The sequence below is a fragment of the Cavia porcellus genome, unplaced genomic scaffold (genome assembly GCF_034190915.1).
Source record: "Cavia porcellus strain 051 isolate PalLab524CR breed Dunkin Hartley unplaced genomic scaffold, mCavPor4.1 scaffold_29, whole genome shotgun sequence".
NCBI classification, from domain to species: domain Eukaryota; kingdom Metazoa; phylum Chordata; class Mammalia; order Rodentia; family Caviidae; genus Cavia; species Cavia porcellus.
In genome coordinates this window covers 20595392-20614540 of record NW_026947512.1, presented here as the reverse complement: position 1 = coordinate 20614540, position 19149 = coordinate 20595392, and the positions used below count along the sequence as shown (strand labels likewise).

Below are 19149 nucleotides of genomic sequence, written 5' to 3'. Positions count from 1 at the left end.
CCAATAAAATCTGACTGGGAGACAAAAGAAGACACTTTTGCTGATCTCCCTGAGTTCACAGTATGTAGAGAGAAAATCAAATGAGCAGCCAGGCAATTCTTAAACCATTTAACAAGCACAGGCTGTTGCATCCTGCGGTAAAGAGCCAGTAGGTTAATTGAGGACAGAGAAAGGAGTTCTAACAGCAGAAACTACACATGCAAAGACCTGGGGCTTTGCAAAAGTAGGACACATTGAGGGAAATGCAGGTCACTCAAAGCGGTGAAGTAAAAAACTAGAGTGGAGAGGAGTGGTAAGATTTTAGGATGAATAGATCAATAAAAGTTACATGTAGATATAATCTGAACCAGCACACAACAGTATACAATAAAAAGTATACAAATAAAAGTTTCTACCTCTGACATCCAACTCTATATCCCTCTATTAACTACTGTTAATAGATTTCTCTAAAAGTGTTTCTACACATAAGTAAATGTGTGGGGAAAGTATTTATACTATATTTGTATTTTAGAAAAAGAAGTTCTGTGGCAGATTAAAAGAGCAATTTGGCTGTAGGTATAGCTCAGCAGCACAAATGCCTGCCTGAAAAGTGCAAGGTCGTGAATTCAATCCCCAGTACCAAAAAAAAAAAAAAAAAAAGAGCAAGTAAAGAAAGGGAAAGAGACAAAATCAATGAAGAGACCAGCAGTAATGTGGAAAACAGGCGGCAAGTGATAGGGGACAATGAATATGAAGAAGAAAAATATAGATGTGAGAAAGATTTGGGAGTAGAGTCAATAAGATAGCATCACTATTTGGATGAAGTTTTTGACAACACCCAGCTTTCTGGCCTCGTAACTGTGTGGATGGAGGGTGACATCCTTCATTGGTGCAGAGATGGCAGGAAGAGGGTGAGATGCGGGGATAAGGCGATGATTTCAGCTTCGGCATGCTGAATTTGCAATGCGTCCGTGGTGTCCCGCTGAAGAATTCTATAGGCAACTAAACAGAGATCTGGGTCAGAGACAAGATCTGAGTCACCATGTATCATTAATTCATAGGGGAAACCGTGGGGCTGAATGAGACAGCTGACGGAAAGAACATAGAATCTTGGGCAACATCAGTGATTCAGCAAGGAACAGGCAAAGAACTCGCCAACAAACTACAGAGCAGGCAAGTAGAGAGCATGAAAGGAAACCAAAATGGAATTTGTCCTTTAACAACAAAAGGAAAGGGAATTTTTAAAAAACAGAGAAAATAGTCAGAGTTCAAATGATAGCAATGTTTGGAGTCCTGGGTTGGAAATCTTGCTTTGCCATTTTCCAGTGATGAAATATTGGACAAATCGTTAGAACTTCACAAGCATTCATAAAAGGGGGTTAACAACGGTACGTGTCTTACAGCAGAAGCATGAGGGTTACACTGAGTCATATGGGTAGAGCCATTATTCTGGTGTGTGGTACATCACAGAATATCAATAAACACGGACTAAAAATAATGGGAAAAGTAAACATTGGAAAGTATTTATTCAAGGTGAATGGCCCTACCAGAGTAATTTCAGAGATGCCAGAAGTTACTGGAGTCCTAGGCCAGAGGCCCAACTCAAAGAGTCCCAACAAATCAGACCCAGCCACCAGTCCCAAAAACCAGAGGGGAAAATAGTAGTGAAAATCACAAAAGGAACTTCAGTTCCTGAAGAGGCAATGGGTCCACATCTTTAGTTCTGTTTCCAGGGAACTGACATGAGCTCCCGGATTATACAGACCAGGGTGACGCAGGGATGGACAGTGAAGCAGTCTAGGTCGGACTGCGGTCATTATCTCAGGATCAGTCAGGCAGAGTCCTGTCCACTGGGAGGAGGAAGTTGCTGCTGCTGGGAAGGTAGCTCTGATTTACTTTGAGATATTATCCATCAGACCTGCTGTTCCTGGAATCCCAGCAGACTCAGAGCAGGACACAGATGCAAGCTGGGTGTGAAGGCGCTAGGTATTTTATCCTGTTTTAAATGATCCACGGGAAATTTGCAGGGCCTTGTGAAGATTCTGCATTTTTAGCAAAAAAAAAAAAAAAGTCTCTAAACTGGCATGCACAATTGTATTCCCAGCACTCTGGGAGGCTGAGGCAGGAAGATCACATGTTCAAGCTCAGCCTGTAACTTAGCAACCTGTCTCAAAAATAAAAAAAAAGAACTAGGCATGTACTTTGGTATGAGGCCCTGCCCCTGTACTGAAAAAAGAAAAAGAAGATGAAGAAGCAGCATTAAATCTTTGTTACAAGGACACAAATGCAGATGAAATAGATTTAAAAGTATGTGAGAGGCCAAAATAAGCCACAGAATTTAGCAAGAAAAAATGTTATGTGCCAGAGCAATGTAAGAAATTGGACTCAATTCTCCTCTACCACACATTTTTCTTCTTTTTCTTTTTCTTTTTTGAAGTACTGGGGATTGAATTGGAAGAGCACTGAGTTACATCTCTAGTCATTTTTATTTTTAGTTTTTTGGGGTTTGTTTTTTTTTTTTTGTCTTTTTCCTTTTTATCAGTACCGGGGATCGAACTCACTTACGCGGCTGAGCTAAATCTCCAGCCCTATTTTTAGTTTTTAAATTCTGATACAGAGTCCCTCTAAGTTGCCAGGCTGGCCTCCTGCCTCAGTCTCTGAGCAGCTGGGATTACAGTCCTGCACCACCACACCTGACCTTCCACCCCTTTTAATGGATAAAGTCATGTATGTTACTCAGCCGTAGGAAATAACTAGAGAGGGGACACATTAAAGATAAGGGGCAGAAGGGATAGAAAATGAGACCAAAGCACTCTTAGCCGCTTTTACTGACACTTCTTCAGCCGCTCCTGTCTAACCTCACCACGAGCTCAATCGTGCTCAAGCACAGCTTTGCAAATGTCATACCCTCTACATTTTTGTTTGTGCTCCAAAGACTTCAAGAAACTCCCACTGCCAATGAAATATAATCCGAACATCTTTCCATCATTCAAGGTCCTCCACAACCTAACTCCAACTAACCTTTAAACACTCTCCCTCCTATCACCTACGGAGCCTCTACCCGAATTTCTCATGGCCTCTTCGCTGGGTTCTTTCTCACATAAATCTCTCTCACTCTCTTTCCTGGCCTCTATCCTCTGTCCTAATTTAAGGTCAAATTTCAAGTCTTATTCTCTCCAGAAAGTAATTCCTGAAACATTACAGTTTTCAACAGCCACCTGGTATTTTTTAACTTGTCCACAACTAAGGCAGCCCATAAAGTGATTTCGTTTTGTTCTATTTGAATCAGTCAGCAGTGTGCTTGCTTCAGTGGCTCGAATACTACAACTGAATTAGTCACCAGCCAAGTTTACAAATCAGAAATTTTCATGACAAATCTGACTTTCTGGCTTTTTTTTTTTTTAATCAGAAAGCACGCCAGTGCCACACCTGCTCCCTGCACCCTCCTGACAAGAACAGGCTGGAATGAAGTGGTGACAAGTGCTTTCTCAAGCTGTGTGCATACCCTGCTCGATGCCTGGCTCCTCTGTGTGTGTAAGACTTGAGTTTGTGACTCCAGGTCTAAACTACGAGTTGGCGCTTGGTTACCCTGCCTGGTAGCTATTATCTTTACATTTATCTTGTCTTGAGAAAAACTCTAAGGTTTTTTCTTCCTCTTCCTTCTCCTTCTCTTCCTCCTCCTCCTCCTCTTGTTCTTTTTCTTCTTCTTGAGACAGAGTCTCTATGCTGTTCAGGCTGGCCTTGGAATCGCTATATACTCCAGGCTAGCCTCAATCTCACAGCAATCCTCCTGCCTCAGCCTCCCGAGTGCTAGGATTATAGGCATTGGAAACTCTAAGTTTCATATGGGCAGGGAACACATATTATGCCTATCTTCTCAGTATGCCTAGCACAGTAATCTAAATAAAAGGTGGATAATCAGAATGACAACCAAGTCTGTTCTTTTTCTTAACTAAACAATCATCCAACAAAACCATAGTTATCACACTCAAAAACTAAATACTAAGGAAAAAAAACTAGCTGGGCATAGTGGCACATGCCTGTCATCCTAGCACTTGGGAGGCTGAGGCAGGAGGATCACTGAGAGTTCAAGGCCAGCCTGTGCTGCATCACAAAAACATCAGAAAGGTAAACAAATTATATTTTTCCTAGTATAAATACAACAGCACAAGGACACCTTGGGAGTAAAGAGGAAAAGGCCATCCCAGGAAGGCTGATTTTAATATGAGCCAAAGTCTCGTAGCTGTAGCAAGAAGCCGAACATTTTATCAATTATGGTTAGCAGGTTACTGTGGCTCCTAAGCCCTCTCACTGAAAGGGTATTTTGGCTACTATTTCCCCTCTTATGTCTGATAATCCAGAGCCAAAGGACAATAAAAAGAGGCAGAATGATGAAGTGGGACAGACACAAGGTTAGGGAAGTGCAGTTACCTCCTCCCTAATGTGGCAAGCATAGGCAGAGGGCTTTTCCCAGCCACGGAGACCATGAAATTGGCTGGCACTTCAGGGTGAGGGATAGTTTAGGGTTGGGCCCTACTACCCAAAGAGAGGAGGATCTACCACCAACAATGAAGCTTGACTTTTGAGGCTCTGACTTGCAAAGGTTTTGGGCTACACCTTAGCAATGGGGTTGTCATATTAGCAATTAGAAGCAGTATTGTTCAAAAGAACTGTTTCTCAGATGTGCTCCCCAATATCTTCTCATCAGGCACGCTGGGATGTGGTTAGCAGGAAGCTGAGTAGGGATACAAATATATTGGATTATTTTTGTGTGGTTGGCAATCACTTTCATTAAAGTTATTGCTAAACACAGAGTTGTAGAAAGGGCTTTCAAGAATACTTCTGTTTAGGGCATGGTGGTGCATGCTTATAATTCCAGCACTTGGGAGATGAGGCAGGAGGATCATTGTGAGTTCAAGACCAGCCTAGGATACAAAGTGAGCTCAAGGCCAACATGAACTACATAGTTAAACTGTCTCCAAAAGACAAAAAAAGAGGACGGGTTACAGCTTAGTGGCACAGTGCCTGCCTGGAAAGTGCAAGGTCTTGAGCTCAATTCCAGGTGTAAAAACAAAAACAAAAACAAAAACCACCTCTGCCACCCACTCTACATTATGACCCAACATTGCAGGTCAAGAAGTCATAACTTTAACAGAACCTGTCCCACAACACGAGGCATGAAAAGAGAGATGGGACAAAGGGGATGATTCTCCACACAGGTAAAATGTCAGGTGGAAGATTCAGTTATGACTAACACTTGGTAGTGCTGGTAGCAAGCCTCCCGGATAAACCCCAGTGACTACTGCCTCTTGTCACCCCTGTTTGTCCCTCCCACATCGCCTTAGTGTTGATTCGGTGATCGATTTCATAAGAAGAGCAATGCCACGTCCTCCCCAAGCCCCGGCCCCGGCCACTGTCCTGTACACGCTCTGTCTCTCTCTCATCTCTTGCTCCGGAGGAGCTCTCTGCTTATCTCCTGAGCAGCACCCTGGAGAGGCCCATGCAAGCCAAGGCCTCCCATTGATGGCTGCGTGAGTTGGCCTAGAAATGGATCTTCCAGCCCCATCTAGCCTCCAGCTGATTGCGCCTCTGGCCAAAAAACTGATCACAAACTTGTGACAGATTCTGAGTCAGAGGTCATTCAGCTACACTCCTCCCGAATTCATGACCGACAGAAATAGAGAGGTAATAATGTTTGTTGTTTGAAGTTGCTCAATTTTGTAATTTGGTAAATAGCAACAGATAACTCATTCACTTAGTAAAATTGATAGTTCTCTTCAGGTGGAGGATATATGACTAATTTAAAACATTTTAGGAAACTTGATAGAAATTTTCCCACCTTGACAATAACCTTATAATTTGCATGACATTTGTAACACATTATAAAAGTAGAAAAAAATCTTTGCTTTTTTCTTTGCAGTACTGGGGATTGAACCCAGGGCCTCCCATATGTTAGGTAAGCACTCTATTTCTGTGAGCTATGCCCCCAAACCTTGAAAGAAACTTTTTTAAAAGTATCATTGATAAAATTATTTTTTTATTAGCCAGGCATGATGGTGCATGCCTGTAATCCCAGCACTCAGGAAGCTGAGCTAGTAGGCTTGCCAGCCATGAGTTTGAAGCCAGGCCAGACTAATAGCAAGATCCTGTCTCAAAAAACCATAAAAAAGTTTTTCTTTTCTTTTTTTATTAGATGCCAGAGGAAAGACTGATTGATCTTTTTACTCTTTGTACAGACAATATTAAAACTTACCATCAGGCCAAGGATGTATTTCAGTGGCACAGTGCCTGCCTGGCAAGAGTGAGGCCCTGAGTTTGATTCCAGGTACAAAAAACAAAACAAAACAAAAAAAACCCTAAAACTTATTGTCATAGGAAATGATCAAAAACTACACAGACACATATATAGAAAAAGATATTATACCCATATATGGTGGTGCATGCCTATAGTTTCAGCTACTCAAGAGGATGAGGCAGGAGGATCACAAATTCAAAGTCAGCCTGGGCAACTTCGTGAGACTTTATTTAAAAAAAATATATATATATATATATATTATATATATATATTTATATAGTTGGAACTATAGGTCAGTACTTCTGCCCAGTATCATGACACATAGAGATTACAGTGGCATGTCAGTTTATTCATAAAAATTTTTTCTTTGATTTTATAATTATGTACAGATGCAATAGAAAAATAATGTATTTTTTTAAATTTAGATTTATTACAGTAAAAGAAACATTGTTATTAAGCCTTCTCAAAATATTTCCCCTCGGCCTTTTTTTTTTTTTTTGTCTTTTTTGAGACAGAGTCTCACTATGCACTTCAGGCTGGTCTCAAGCTCACTTTGTAGCCCAGACTGGTCTCAAATTCCCAAGGGTCCTCCGACCTCAGCCTCCCGAGTGCTGGGGTTACAGGTGTGAGCCACTACACCCGGCTCTCCTCCCCTTCCTTTGAAAAGACCTATCCCATTGTTCCTACCACTTTCTGAAGCAGTTCTGGTAATCCTCTTTCCTGAGTGTCTTTAGTTGCAGTACTGTGGCTGCCTAGCTATCGTCCTGAACTGATTTAAAATACTTATCTTGGGCTGGGGATTTAGCTTAGCAGCGCAGCACCTGTCTGGCAAGAGCAAGGCCCTAAGTTTGATTCCTGGTACCAAAAAACAAACAAATCTATCTTTTGACTTTGGGCAAGAACCAGAAGTTATGCATTGCCACATCCCATGAATAAGATGGATGAAAACACACTATATTTGGAGTGGTCAAGTTACAGTGCCAGTTTAAATTTAGAAATTTATTACAGTAAAAGACACATTACTTTGTAGTATAACTTCCAGTTGGGGACTGTGACATCCCCTGCCTTGCCTTTGTTGCCCAGAATTGCTTTGGCTACTCTAGGTCTCTTCTGATGCCAAAGACATTTTAGTACTGTTTTCTCTAGCTCGTGAGGTAAGCTACTGATAGGTTTCAGACTGCATTTAATCTAACAGTTTTGGAAGTATGGCTATGTTTTCTGTTGGCTGCAGTATTATCACTGAACCAAATTTTCAGAGAAAGGGTCCAGCGTGATGGTGCACATCCTGTTGCGGAAATTCCAAGAAACTTGAAGAGATCAGAAGGGATTTTTCAGGAGGACTTTAATGATGCACAGTCCCAGTCACTAGAAATACTTAAAACTAGTCTGGGCCCTGACCCAAGGAGAGAAGTGCCCTTTGACACCAAGCAAGGAGAGCTACAGAAACAAAACAAAGGCAATCACCCCTGCAGGTGAAAGATTACGCACACATCCTGTGCCTCTCGGGATGTTAGGACGCTGTGAAGTTTGTTTATAACCCCATTTATTAGTTTTATCAGTTTCAGTACTCAGTATTGCCCCTCTAAGGGAGAAGAGAACTACCTTAAGTGACTCCATAATCAGTGAGAAAAGCACAGGACCTGGTGAGAAGCAAATTCCGCATTCCTGAGGAAGGAAGAGGTTGCTGGAAGAGTTGCTTGCTTGAGCTGGTAAGATTTTACATAGGGAAAGTTAAGGTTTCTCTCCGGAGTTCTGCTTTCATCCCAGCTGTTGGGAGGCTGAGGTGGGAAGATCTCCAAGAATCAAAGCCAGCCTGGGCTGCATAAAGTTCAAGGTTAATCTGAACTACAAATCGAGAAGACCCTGTCTCAAAAACAAAACAAGACCTAAAATAAATGAATAAACTAAACAAACAAACAAAAAAACCCGTGAAAATCCTTCAACATTGCAAGGTAAAAATACACTTTATTTCTAAATTAAATTTATACATGATTTATACAAAAATGTTTGGTAAACTGAACGCTTACTGCTTGTTAGACAGTTCTGGCAGTTTTCTCGCTATATGGCTTGATTTGAAAATAAAAATGAAACTTTATCAAAGACGTGCGAAGAGCAACAGAATTTAAAGAAAAGGCAATCCTTGCCAAGGAAGGGAACCAATCGCCAAGGCCCTCGCCGCCCACGTGGCCCTGCGACGCATAGAAACCATTTTAAGCATCCCCTCGTAGAGAAAACTACATCTCCCAGAATTCCCATCCTCCGAGCCGTGCTGGCACTATTACTGGCCGGGTTTTAGAACCGAGCCTGTAGCCGGGCGCCATCTTTGACGCTGGCAGGATTAGATTTTGCTGCTGTGAGGACGGCGGACGGCAACGGCTAAGAAAAAAGAAAGACGTGGCAACAGGAGGGAGTTGGAAATAGTGTCATCGGTTCGGTAAAGTTTCTGTTCTCTGGTAACTAGACCCGTTTTTTGATTGCCGGGTGGTTTGGGGGCAGGGAGGCGGGGGAGAGGGCGAGGGGAGTGGCAGCGGCCTTCCCTCGCCCCCGGGTGGTGGCCTATCCCGGAAAGTCAGAGTGGGGGTCTTTGAATCCTGCGGTAACGGCCCGGCGCCTCCCGGCCGCGGCCCGCGCGGGGTTGAGCTGGGAGCCCGACTCCCGCTCACTTTTCCCATATACCCCACCCCCACCCGCTGCGCCCAACCCCCAAGGCGCCTGCTCTTTCCCAACCGGGCTTCCCCTCCCCCACTTCCGGTGCTCGGGAAACGGGGAGCTGGAGGGCTCCGGCAAATCAACTGATCTTCCACCGGGGGAGGCAGGTGACACTAGATGCTCTCTGCGCGGCAACAGTTTCTCTAGTTTCCCGGACCCTCGTTACCTGAGTCGCAGGAGCCGAGTTTACCTGTTCATTGCCCTGTGGAGTCCTCCCACCTGAGAGGTTTTCGCAAACTGCACATAGGAAGCCACTGACCATACTCTGCTGTCCCACGCCCATTCCCCATCCCACCCTCGCCCCCGTCTTCGGAGTCAAGAGCTACAGGGACACTTCCGTTCTCCTTGTAGGATTGGTGAGCCCGTAACGAAGAACACCCCCTAAACTCCCATAATCGGTGCGGATTCCTATGGGGAAGGTCCATATTGTTGACATCTTCCAGGCCTTGGTTCTGGACCTTGAGAAGGAGGCTGTGGAACTAGTAATAGCGATGCTTTGTAGAGTAAATACGTGTAGGTATGAAAGAGAGGGGAGGGATCAATGCGAAAGAAGTGGAAGTGGTTTAAAGTTCTTACTTCAGTTTTTGCTGTTCATATAGAGGTCAACTTGTGAGTAATTTACAGGCATAAAGCTGCAGTATAAAAATGTTAATTTTTAATAGAAACGGTATATTGAAAATGTTGCATGTTTCCTTGTTTTAAAATTTTATTCCCAAAGAAATTGTTTCAACCGCTTACGTTTTTTAAAAAGTGCTATTAGAATTGAAAGGGCTCAACTAGAATTTAATGACCAGTATGTGGAGTCTGATTTAGCTTTCCAGAATTGACTAAAATTTTGGGTTGTACTGCCAAGTCAGTGATGAATGTTGAATGGTGCACTATGTTTTTGTTTAAATGAAATTTCCTGAAAATAATTTTCAGAAGTAAGAGAAAACCGATGTTGCTATCACGGGGCATCATAAAAATACATATTTTAAGAACCGAAGGCATTTCAAGCAGATGCAATCCTTGATGAAGCAGAAAGAACATGAATGTGAGGTTTGAAAGCTCTGACTTCAGCTGCTACTAACCAGCTCAATTCTATGACTGTGGGGAAGTGGGCCTCAGTTCTTTTTTCAGTAACATGAGGATGCTGGACTGTTCGAATTTAGAATGTAGAAAATTGGAAATGATTTTAAAACCCCCTAACAAAGAGTTTGGGAATCTTGTGCACTGCTGTCATTTCTCTTCCAAAAATAATCTGGCTTCCAAGTTGTTGGTCCAAAGGGAATTTGACTCTCCATAGAAATTGGAAAAAAGGTAATACAAATAGAAAGTAACAGCTGTATTTCTGCTTGAGTAATAAACCCATTAAAAGATTCTGGTACGAATTTTGGAGCCATAAGGAGAATGAGTGTATGTACTTTAAGTGTACCAGTTTCCTCACTCTCTCCTGACAGAAGATGCAGTACTTTTAGTGGTGCTGGAATTCTGGGATGCGTTTCCATTAATTCTAATTCAGATGAAGAGGATGTGGTAGAGGGAAAGATGGTGGCCGGAGTAGATAAAGAGGCAAAATTGCCTGCTAAAAAGAAAAGAAAGAAGGCCTTGCGGATTAAGGGGAAAAGGCGCCGAAAAAAGTTGATTCTTGCCAAAAAATTTAATAAGGATTTGGGATCTGGGAGGCCTGTTGTAGATGCTCCTGCTTTGTTAACCCCTAGTGCCCCTGAGCAAGATGAAGAAGATCTTTTTGGCAGCAATATAGAAAAACAGATCTATCTACCTAGTACCAGAGCCAAGACCTCCATCGTGTGGCACTTCTTTCATGTTGACCCCCAGTACACATGGCGGGCCATTTGTAATCTTTGTGAAAAAAGTGTCAGTAGGGGTAAACCAGGCAGCCATCTTGGTACATCTACTCTTCAGAGACATCTGCAAGCAAGGCATTCACCTCACTGGACCAGGGCCAACAAGTTTGGAGTTACTAGTGGGGAGGAGGACTTTACTTTGGATGTATCTTTATCTCCCCCTTCTCCTGGAAGCAATGGAAGCTTTGAATATATTCCTACTGATTCCTTGGATGATAACAGAATGGCTAAAAAACGCCATAAATCAGCGTCTGATGCTCTAAGGGCAGAAAGAGGGAGATTTCTCATCAAAAGTAACATTGTCAAGCATGCCTTAATACCTGGAACCAGGGCCAAGACATCTGCAGTTTGGAATTTTTTTTACACTGATCCTCAACATATCTCAAGAGCTGTGTGTAATATATGTAAAAGAAGTGTGAGCCGGGGTCGACCAGGTTCCCATTTAGGAACTTCGACACTTCAACGACACCTGCAGGCCACACATCCCATCCATTGGGCTGTTGCCAACAAAGACAGTGGTGCCACTGGAAATGGATTAGAAGAGACTGAGACTGAGAATAGTGATCTCTTAAATGATACTTTACATGGAGAGAAGTCTGCAGGCAGCCAAGATTTAACAGCCGAGGACCTTAGTGACTCTGATTCAGATGAATCTCCTGTGTTAGAGGTTGAAAATAGATCTGAAAGTCCCGTTCCTGTTGTAGAGCAAGATAATCAGATGCATGCACAAGAGAGAGAAACAGCGATTTGTGAAAACTCAACCTCTAATCAAATAAGTCAGGCAATTATTCAAATGATTGTAGAGGACATGCATCCCTACAACTACTTTTCAACCCCAGCTTTTCAGAGATTCCTGCAGATTGTGGCTCCTGACTATAGATTGCCATCAGAGACTTACTTTTTCACTAAGGCTGTACCTCAATTATATGATTGTGTCAGAGAAAAAATTTTCTTAACTTTAGAGAATGTTCAAAGCCAAAAGATCCACTTGACTGTTGACATATGGACCCATGACCCATCTACTGACTATTTCATCGTGACTGTACACTGGGTATCTTTGGAAACTGCATCTTCTCCCAGTAATGGCAGGATCCCTGATTTTAGAAAGTGGGCAGTGCTTTGTGTTACAGGTTTGGCCAAAGACTGTTTGATAACCAACATTTTGCAAGAATTAAATGACCAAATTGGTCTGTGGCTTTCTCCTAATTTTCTTATCCCTAGTTTCATTGTTTCTGATAATTCATCTAATGTGGTACATGCAATCAAAGATGGTGGTTTTACCCATGTGCCGTGTTTCCTGCATTGTTTAAATATCGTCATTCAGGGCTTTTTCTGTGAGCACAAAAGCATTGAGAATATGTTAGTGGCTGCTAGGAAAACCTGTCACCATTTTAGTCACTCAGTCAAGGCCCGTCAGATACTACAAGAGTTCCAAAATGACCACCAGCTTCCATGGAAGAATTTGAAGCAGGATGAAACAGGTCATTGGGTTTCTACTTTTTATATGTTACAGTGGCTCTTGGAGCATTGCTACTCAGTTCACCATAGCCTTGGTAGAGCCAGTGGCGTTGTACTTACCTCCCTTCAGTGGACTCTAATGACGTATGTTTGTGATATTCTTAAGCCATTTGAGGAGGTCACCCAGAAAGTAAGTGTAAAGACAACAGGATTGAATCAGGTGCTACCCCTAATCCATCATCTACTTCTTTCCCTTCAGAAAATCAGAGAAGATTTTCAAGTCAGAGGTATTACTCAAGCTCTCAATCTGGTGGACAGTTTATCTCTGAAACTTGAAACTGATACCCTACTAAGTGCCATGCTCAAATCTAAACCCTGTATCTTGGCTACTTTGTTAGATCCATGCTTTAAAAACAGCTTGGAAGACTTTTTTCCTCAAGGTGCTGATTTAGAAACTTATAAACAGATGCTTGCAGAAGAGGTTTGCAATTATATGGAATCTTCACCAGAGGCCTGCCAAACTGCAGCTACAGAAGCCTCTGGTTCCTTAGTTACAGTAGGAGCCGAATCGTTTACCTCATCTATAAAAGAAGGAACCTCCAATTCAAGTTCCATGGATAGCTCAGCTTCTCACAGTGTTGCTATTGGAAGCAAAAGCTTCATGTTCCCTTCTGCAATAGCAGTAGTGGATGAGTACTTCAAAGAGAAATACTCAGAATTCTCAGGAGGTAATGATCCTTTGGTTTACTGGCAGAGAAAGGTGAGCATATGGCCAGCTCTGACCCAAGTTGCCCTTCAATATCTAAGTTGCCCCATGTGTAGTTGGCAATCTGAATGTATCTTTACTACAAATAGCCACTTTCATCCAAAACAAATCATGAACCTGGACTTTGACAATATAGAACAATTGATGTTTCTGAAAATGAACTTGAAAAATGTTAGCTATGATTATTCTACATTGGTTCTGAGCTGGGATCCTGCCACTAAGGTTGTTCAAAGCAGTGAAAAAGAAGTATTATCTTAACTTCTTTTTCTACTCTCTCTTTAAAATGGGCAACTTTTTGCTAAGTTACTATATCCTTATTGCTGTAGTCATGTGTAATCATACCTATTCTTTAAAAAGACTGGGTTTGTGTGATACCTATCTGTAGTCCCAGCTGTTTGGGAGGATGAAACAGGAGAATTGCTTGAGCCCACAAGTTTGAGATTATTGTGGTCAATATAGTGGTACTTTGTATCCCAAAACAAAAATACACACACACACACACACACACACACACACACACACACGGAAAATCTGAAAACACAAGAACTGAAAATTCATCAGAGGCAGTTGATAAAAGGAAGGTTTACTTTAGTAAGTTCATAATTGTAAATCAGTGTCACACTTGAAAATTTTGAAATCAATTGAGAAAAGATATTTTTAGTTAAAAAAAAATATAGTGCAGCATTGAAAGGCTTTAGGCCATTTTTGGCTGGTAGACTGAACCAGTAATTGATGCTAGAATTTCTCCCAATGTGGGAACTTTGGTAACTCTGAATCCTTCAAACTGAGGGAAAAAAGACTAATCTGCTATTCCTTCCTTCTCTTCATGTTTGTTTCTTTAAAAACCCTGATACCTGTCTACAACTTCGCAAAAAGAAAACCCACAAAATTGTTTTACATTTGGAAATTTCTGTTTGTCTCCTCATACTGGTCAGCTTTACAATTCAGATTACTATGTGTGATAGAATTAGCTTTTATAATCAGGTTTGGTTCTTTATAAAAGTGTAGTATTAGAAAACAATTAGGAAAAATCTTGTAGTCTTTGAATTGCCCTTTTAAACCTTTGTGATATAAAGAAACAAAAACTTAAGATGCTTTGCATGACTTATGGTTAATATGATAGTTTGCAAAATTGAAAATGATTTAGTGGGAACTGAATCACAAATCCTATATGAGCATTCTTTTACAAGCCCAGTGTGCATTTCCCAAAGAATATTTTTCTAATTTTAAAAATATACTTAGTGACCCATAGTATTGTATTCTGAACTATGAAGTTATGACCACTTTATATTTAACTAAAAATAAGCAGTCAGTATTTTCATGTGATAGGAATTATTGGTGAAAAAAGTGAGTAGATCTCAATGATTCTTAAGATACCTTTCCACTCTGAACGTATGTTTCTTTGAATAGGAGGCCAGAAAATGATGACTTTTAGTAAACAGCTATTTAAAAGTTTCAGATTGAATAACTAATGTAAGATCCCAATTTTTCCTTTTTTTCATTTTAGATTTGGGGATATTCCCTGCCCAAAAAATTCCTGGAAAATTGACTAGTATTAAGTGTGAGTAAAAGGTGTCCACTTTTTTTAAGTTTTCATTTTAGTTTTGTCTTCGATAGTATTTGGGAAGATTTAGCCTAGAAATTATGTAGTATTTATTATGTGAGACTCAAATTTGCTTTATTACTGGGCTGGTTTAAAAAATTTAGAATATTTGTTTCTGTGTATCGAAATTTTTTTTTCTTTTTTCTTTTTTAAAATTCTTAAATGGTAAATGTACCATTGTGAAATGAAATTTCAGTTCCAAAAGTTTACCCTTTTATTAACTGGGGTACATGGATAATTACAGTCTGTAGCTGTCCCATAAGGAGTAAAGAATTTGGGTGTAGGCTGTGTAAGCAAGCCTTTGCAGGGCCAGTGTTAATGCTGTGCTAGTGATGCTGTTGGTATAAAAGAAGAAAAAACAAAAACCAAAAAATAAAACTTCCTTCAAAGCTTTCTGTTTTTATAGTACCAGTTCAGAATGGCTATAATGCTGCTCTGCCTTCTACAGCTTGCTGCACCACTCTGTAGTTACTCTGTAACTATACGTTTCTATCTTTTTTGGTTAAACACTCCATGATGATGATGCTATACATATATCCATATTGTACACATTGTTACATGTGTAAGGGATTTCCCTTCACACTATTTTGTGGGCTTGGCAAATTGTAATGTAACATCCACTTCACAGTTCTCTGGTATAAGACTAAGTTCACTATTTTAGTAATGAACCCAAATTTAAAGACTTTTATGGTATATTTTAAAAGGGGAAACTTACCAGATGTTTTATTTCTACACATGTGTATGTGTGTGTGCGCGTGCGTGTGTATAAGCCAGTTACTGTGTATGTATATTATATACATAAAACACTTTATATTTTTGCATACAAGTATGCTTTTATTAAACACATAATAAAGATGGGGGAAGGTTTCTGTTTTTTTCTTAATAGGTGAAGAAATCTTGAAGACCAGAAATTGGATCTTATTGAATTTTATTTTTTGGCCTTTTTTCTTTTTCTTTTTAAATTGTTCGACTATGGAAGATGGATTTTTTTTTTTTTTAAATGATTCTCTGAATCTCAAGTTCATCTTTAAATGAACTTTTTTGGTTTTTGTTTTTGAGGAGATAACTAATGCTAGCTGTCTCCAGTCTGACAAAGGTTATTCAAATGGACTTAATCTTCCCATAGTTGGGAGATGTTTTAAAGATGTTTTAAAAACACATCCTGTGTTTCATTTGTGGCTGAGAGGTTTCCTTGGCAATGTGAGGAAGAAAATTCTTTCTGCCTCATTATTATTAATTCATGGATTGAGTGTTGGTTCGACCTACAGGCGTAATAGATTGGAACTCAGTGAAGACACAGATGTTCCTGTTGAGAACCACCAGCTAATGTAAGTACATAAAGGGACCTTTTCTCATTAAAGGAGTAAACTTTTTGTAATTTAAGGCATAATTTTCCTGTACTTTCTTGTAATAGTTTACTAGTTTTTAGTTTTTGGATGGAAACATCATTATTTCTTTATTTCTTTCTTTGGGTAACCATGTACAAAGTAAAAATAAAACAACCAAGCTGAAATCCTCTGGATAATTCTATGTCCTTAGAGAATAGTGCTGTTTATAGTTTGTCACAACATGGTTCTTTGTCTATACACCTCTTTTCCTAATCTTTTAAATGACTGTGTACTGTTTTATTATATGATTATGCCAGGATCAAATGAATCACTGACAAGTAGACATTTTGAGTTTTGCCACTTGAATTTGTAGATTTTTTAATACTGCTCCCTAAAAAGGTCATAACATTTTACAGAGCAATTGATGGGTCTTCTTGATTTGCAGAAGCTCTCAACGTGTCCCTTTTAGTAAAGATACTAATCTTAGGCCACGTACTGGTGTATCTTTTTTGTTTTTATACTTTTATTATTATGGTTTTTAATTTTGCTGTCATAGAAAAAATATTTTATTCAGAGTTTATGAATACCATTTTTATTATATGGCTTGCTTTTTGCATAGCAGAATTAATGAATTGAGAATCTTGGTATGTGCTCTAATTAGTGAGCTAGCACTGCTTTGCAATCTCTGCTTTTATTCTCTTGGAACTTTTACAAGGAAGCAGAATTTTAATAGCTGAGTATTTTTGTTAATTTTAAATGCTACCCTTTTTCTTATAAATCATATTAATAGTCCTCTTGAATTTTGTTGAACTGTATACTTCTCCATTTGCCAGTAGTACATTTAAACAATTGTTGTACTTACAATCCATAATATCTGAATAATTTTTTTCCTGGCATGGAGCAAAATTACTGACTTTGTGTATCTTATATTTTAAATCAGTATTTTTTTTGTCTTAGATTTGCCGATTGCCAACAAATAATTTCAGGTTTTTTTGGTGTCATCCTTACTTTTGTTAATGCTTTTGTTTTGTTTTGTTTTTTTGTTACTGTATTTACTAGAGTGTGGGACTCTATGGAGGGACAGTTCAAACTGAGAGGTCCTTCATTTGTTTGAAGTGAGGTGACCAGTAGTGTTGTACTGTGCTTCAGTACTTAAGAGTTTCTGTTGCTTAGGAAGTTCCTTATGATTTACTGAGTTTTTCTTTTCTTTTGGTGGTGCTGGGAGTTGAACCAGGGTCTTTGTGAGCGCTAGGCAACCGTTCTAACTGAACTACATTCCCACCCCACACACTCTTTTCTTTTTTTTTTTTTTTTTGGTATGTCTTGGCAAGGCATCCAGGCTAGCTTTGAAACTTATGCTTTAAAAAAAGAAGGAAAGAAACTTGTGCTTTTCCTGAACTAGCAATCCTTCTGAGTAACTGAGATTATAGATGTGCAACATTTCTCCTGGCCCTTTTTTAAAAATCAAGAGTGGATGTTGCATTTTAACTTGTTTTTTTATTCTTGGGCTTATACTTTTTTTTTTAAAAGTACTATTTTTAACCCCTTTTTTCTTTTTGAAATCTTGCTTAGATAACATGATTTTTTAACAAGCTTTATTAATATAATGAGTTTCTTAATGTTAAAACCATTCTTAGTCCTGAAATAAACATGTGTGATCATATAATATTACTTTTAATATACATCTTATATAATTAGCTAATGTATTGTTTGGGATTTCAAGTCTAAAATCTTCCAGGTCCTGAGCTGTCTGAAATACAGCTTGAAAGGCTAAATCTAAGGTCATAATCTCCTTTAAATTTTGCCTTTTGGTATTTGGAGTTTCATATGAGAATAATAATGATGCTGAGTCTTTCCTTTATTGGTCTGATTTTTCCCACATAATCATATGATTGTGTCTATACATTGGAATTCAGAAATCTTACTGTATCTATATTTATGTGTACTAGGGATATACATATAAGTTCTATCTGGCATTTGATGAGCCTTTTTAAAGATTCAAATTCATTCAGTGTAGAGAAATTTTTTGGTACTGTTTTTCTTCATTTCATCCCTTTTCAGAATTTCTATTGACTAGAAATTTTATTTCTGGGTATTATTTCCACGTTATATACATTTTCTCTCATTTTGCCATACATCTTTTTGTATTTTTTTGGTTTGTGTACTGGGGGTTTCCTCCCAATTTTCTCTTATAATCCAGTTGTGTTTTTCATTTATTTTATTATGATGTTTGTTCCTTTTGTTAAATCCTTTATTAAGGGAAGAGGCTAGAAATTTGGATTTTTTTACAGTTCAAGGTTTCTTTTCTTTCCACTTACTTTCATAGTAATGTATTCATTTGTATCATTGCTATATCCTTGGACATTTGTTGAAAGCATGCTACGTTAAAAGATTTTTCCTTGTTTTCTATGATAACTTGGGTAATTTGAAAGAGGGGTAGTTATTCATTTTGATTACCTACTTTGAAACAGTTACTTTTTTTTTTTTTGTCTTTTTGAGACAGGGTCTGCTATGTAGTTCAGGCTGGCCTTGAGCTCACTTTGTAGCCCAGGCTGTTCCCGAGTATTGGGATTACAGGCATGAGCCACTATGCCTGGCCAGTTACTTACTTTTGAAAGATAGCCAAGTTTTTCTTGGTATCCAGATATTTTTGTTTTTTCCTTTGAAAACTTAAGAAATTTTTCAGTACACATTTTGATTTTGAGTTTTTGCTTACAATAGTATTAATGTCTCCCTCAAGTTTAATTTTCTGGTTGGTTGTTTGTGTGTTTTGGTGAAACGGAGAGTTGGAGTCAGGGCTTTGTGATGCTAGGAAATGATCTACCACTGAGCTACATCCCTAGCCATTGTTTTTTGATTTTTAGACAATCTTTCTTGATTGGTTGCCCATGCTGGCCTTGAACATGGGATTTTTCTGCCTCCATTTTCTAAGTAGCTGGGATTACAGACATGCATCACTGCACCCAACAGCTATTTTTTATTTTTGTTTTCTAGTGAAAATTACGGAAGCCCATAATATAAAACAGATGTACAAAGATCTTTTTCTGCTAAAACATTCTAAAGAGACACCTTATTTAGGATTCCGTGTCCCACATGTGGCTTAACTTTGAGGGAGCTTTGCAGAGTTAATTTACATATACTTGCCCCAAAATTCTAATTCATGC

The 19149-nt window shown here is 39.4% G+C and overlaps 3 protein-coding genes across 10 annotated transcripts in view; all 3 read left to right on the top strand.

The window, feature by feature from the left end:
- Positions 1 to 8573: 8573 nt before the first annotated feature.
- The window catches only part of Zc3h11a (zinc finger CCCH-type containing 11A), a 40495-nt gene continuing 29919 nt past the window's right edge, over positions 8574 to 19149 (top strand). For 2 of the 7 annotated variants that reach the window (XM_013157943.2, XM_013157942.2), the window contains exon 1: positions 15530 to 15985. The gene's annotated coding sequence lies outside the window, so the exon portion shown is untranslated. Of the gene's footprint in view, positions 8728 to 14561; positions 14627 to 15529; positions 15986 to 19149 lie in introns of those variants that run through there. The other 5 variants (XM_063239942.1, XM_063239944.1, XM_063239946.1 and 2 more) reach the window with 5 other exon arrangements.
- Positions 8583 to 13584, top strand: Zbed6 (zinc finger BED-type containing 6). 2 transcript variants are annotated; one of them, XM_063239941.1, is made up of 2 exons: positions 8583 to 8708; positions 9335 to 13584. In XM_063239941.1, the coding sequence occupies exon 2, from the start codon at positions 10373 to 10375 to the stop codon at positions 13310 to 13312; it is 2940 nt and encodes a 979-aa protein (XP_063096011.1). In that variant the 5' UTR covers positions 8583 to 8708; positions 9335 to 10372; the 3' UTR covers positions 13313 to 13584. The 2 variants fall into 2 exon arrangements, with proteins under 2 accessions (XP_063096011.1, XP_003474727.1); XM_003474679.5 differs by having other exon boundaries at positions 8593 to 8727.
- LOC134473968 (uncharacterized) lies at positions 15076 to 15331 on the top strand. The gene has a single exon (XM_063239948.1). It carries the CDS (start codon positions 15076 to 15078, stop codon positions 15172 to 15174), a length of 99 nt encoding a protein of 32 aa, XP_063096018.1. The 3' UTR covers positions 15175 to 15331.

Excerpts from the sequence above, each read along its gene's own strand:
- Zbed6 (XM_063239941.1), top strand. The coding sequence starts at position 10,373 with ATGAGTGTATGTACTTTAAGTGTACCAGTTTCCTCACTCTCTCCTGAC.
- LOC134473968 (XM_063239948.1), top strand. The coding sequence starts at position 15,076 with ATGGCTATAATGCTGCTCTGCCTTCTACAGCTTGCTGCACCACTCTGT.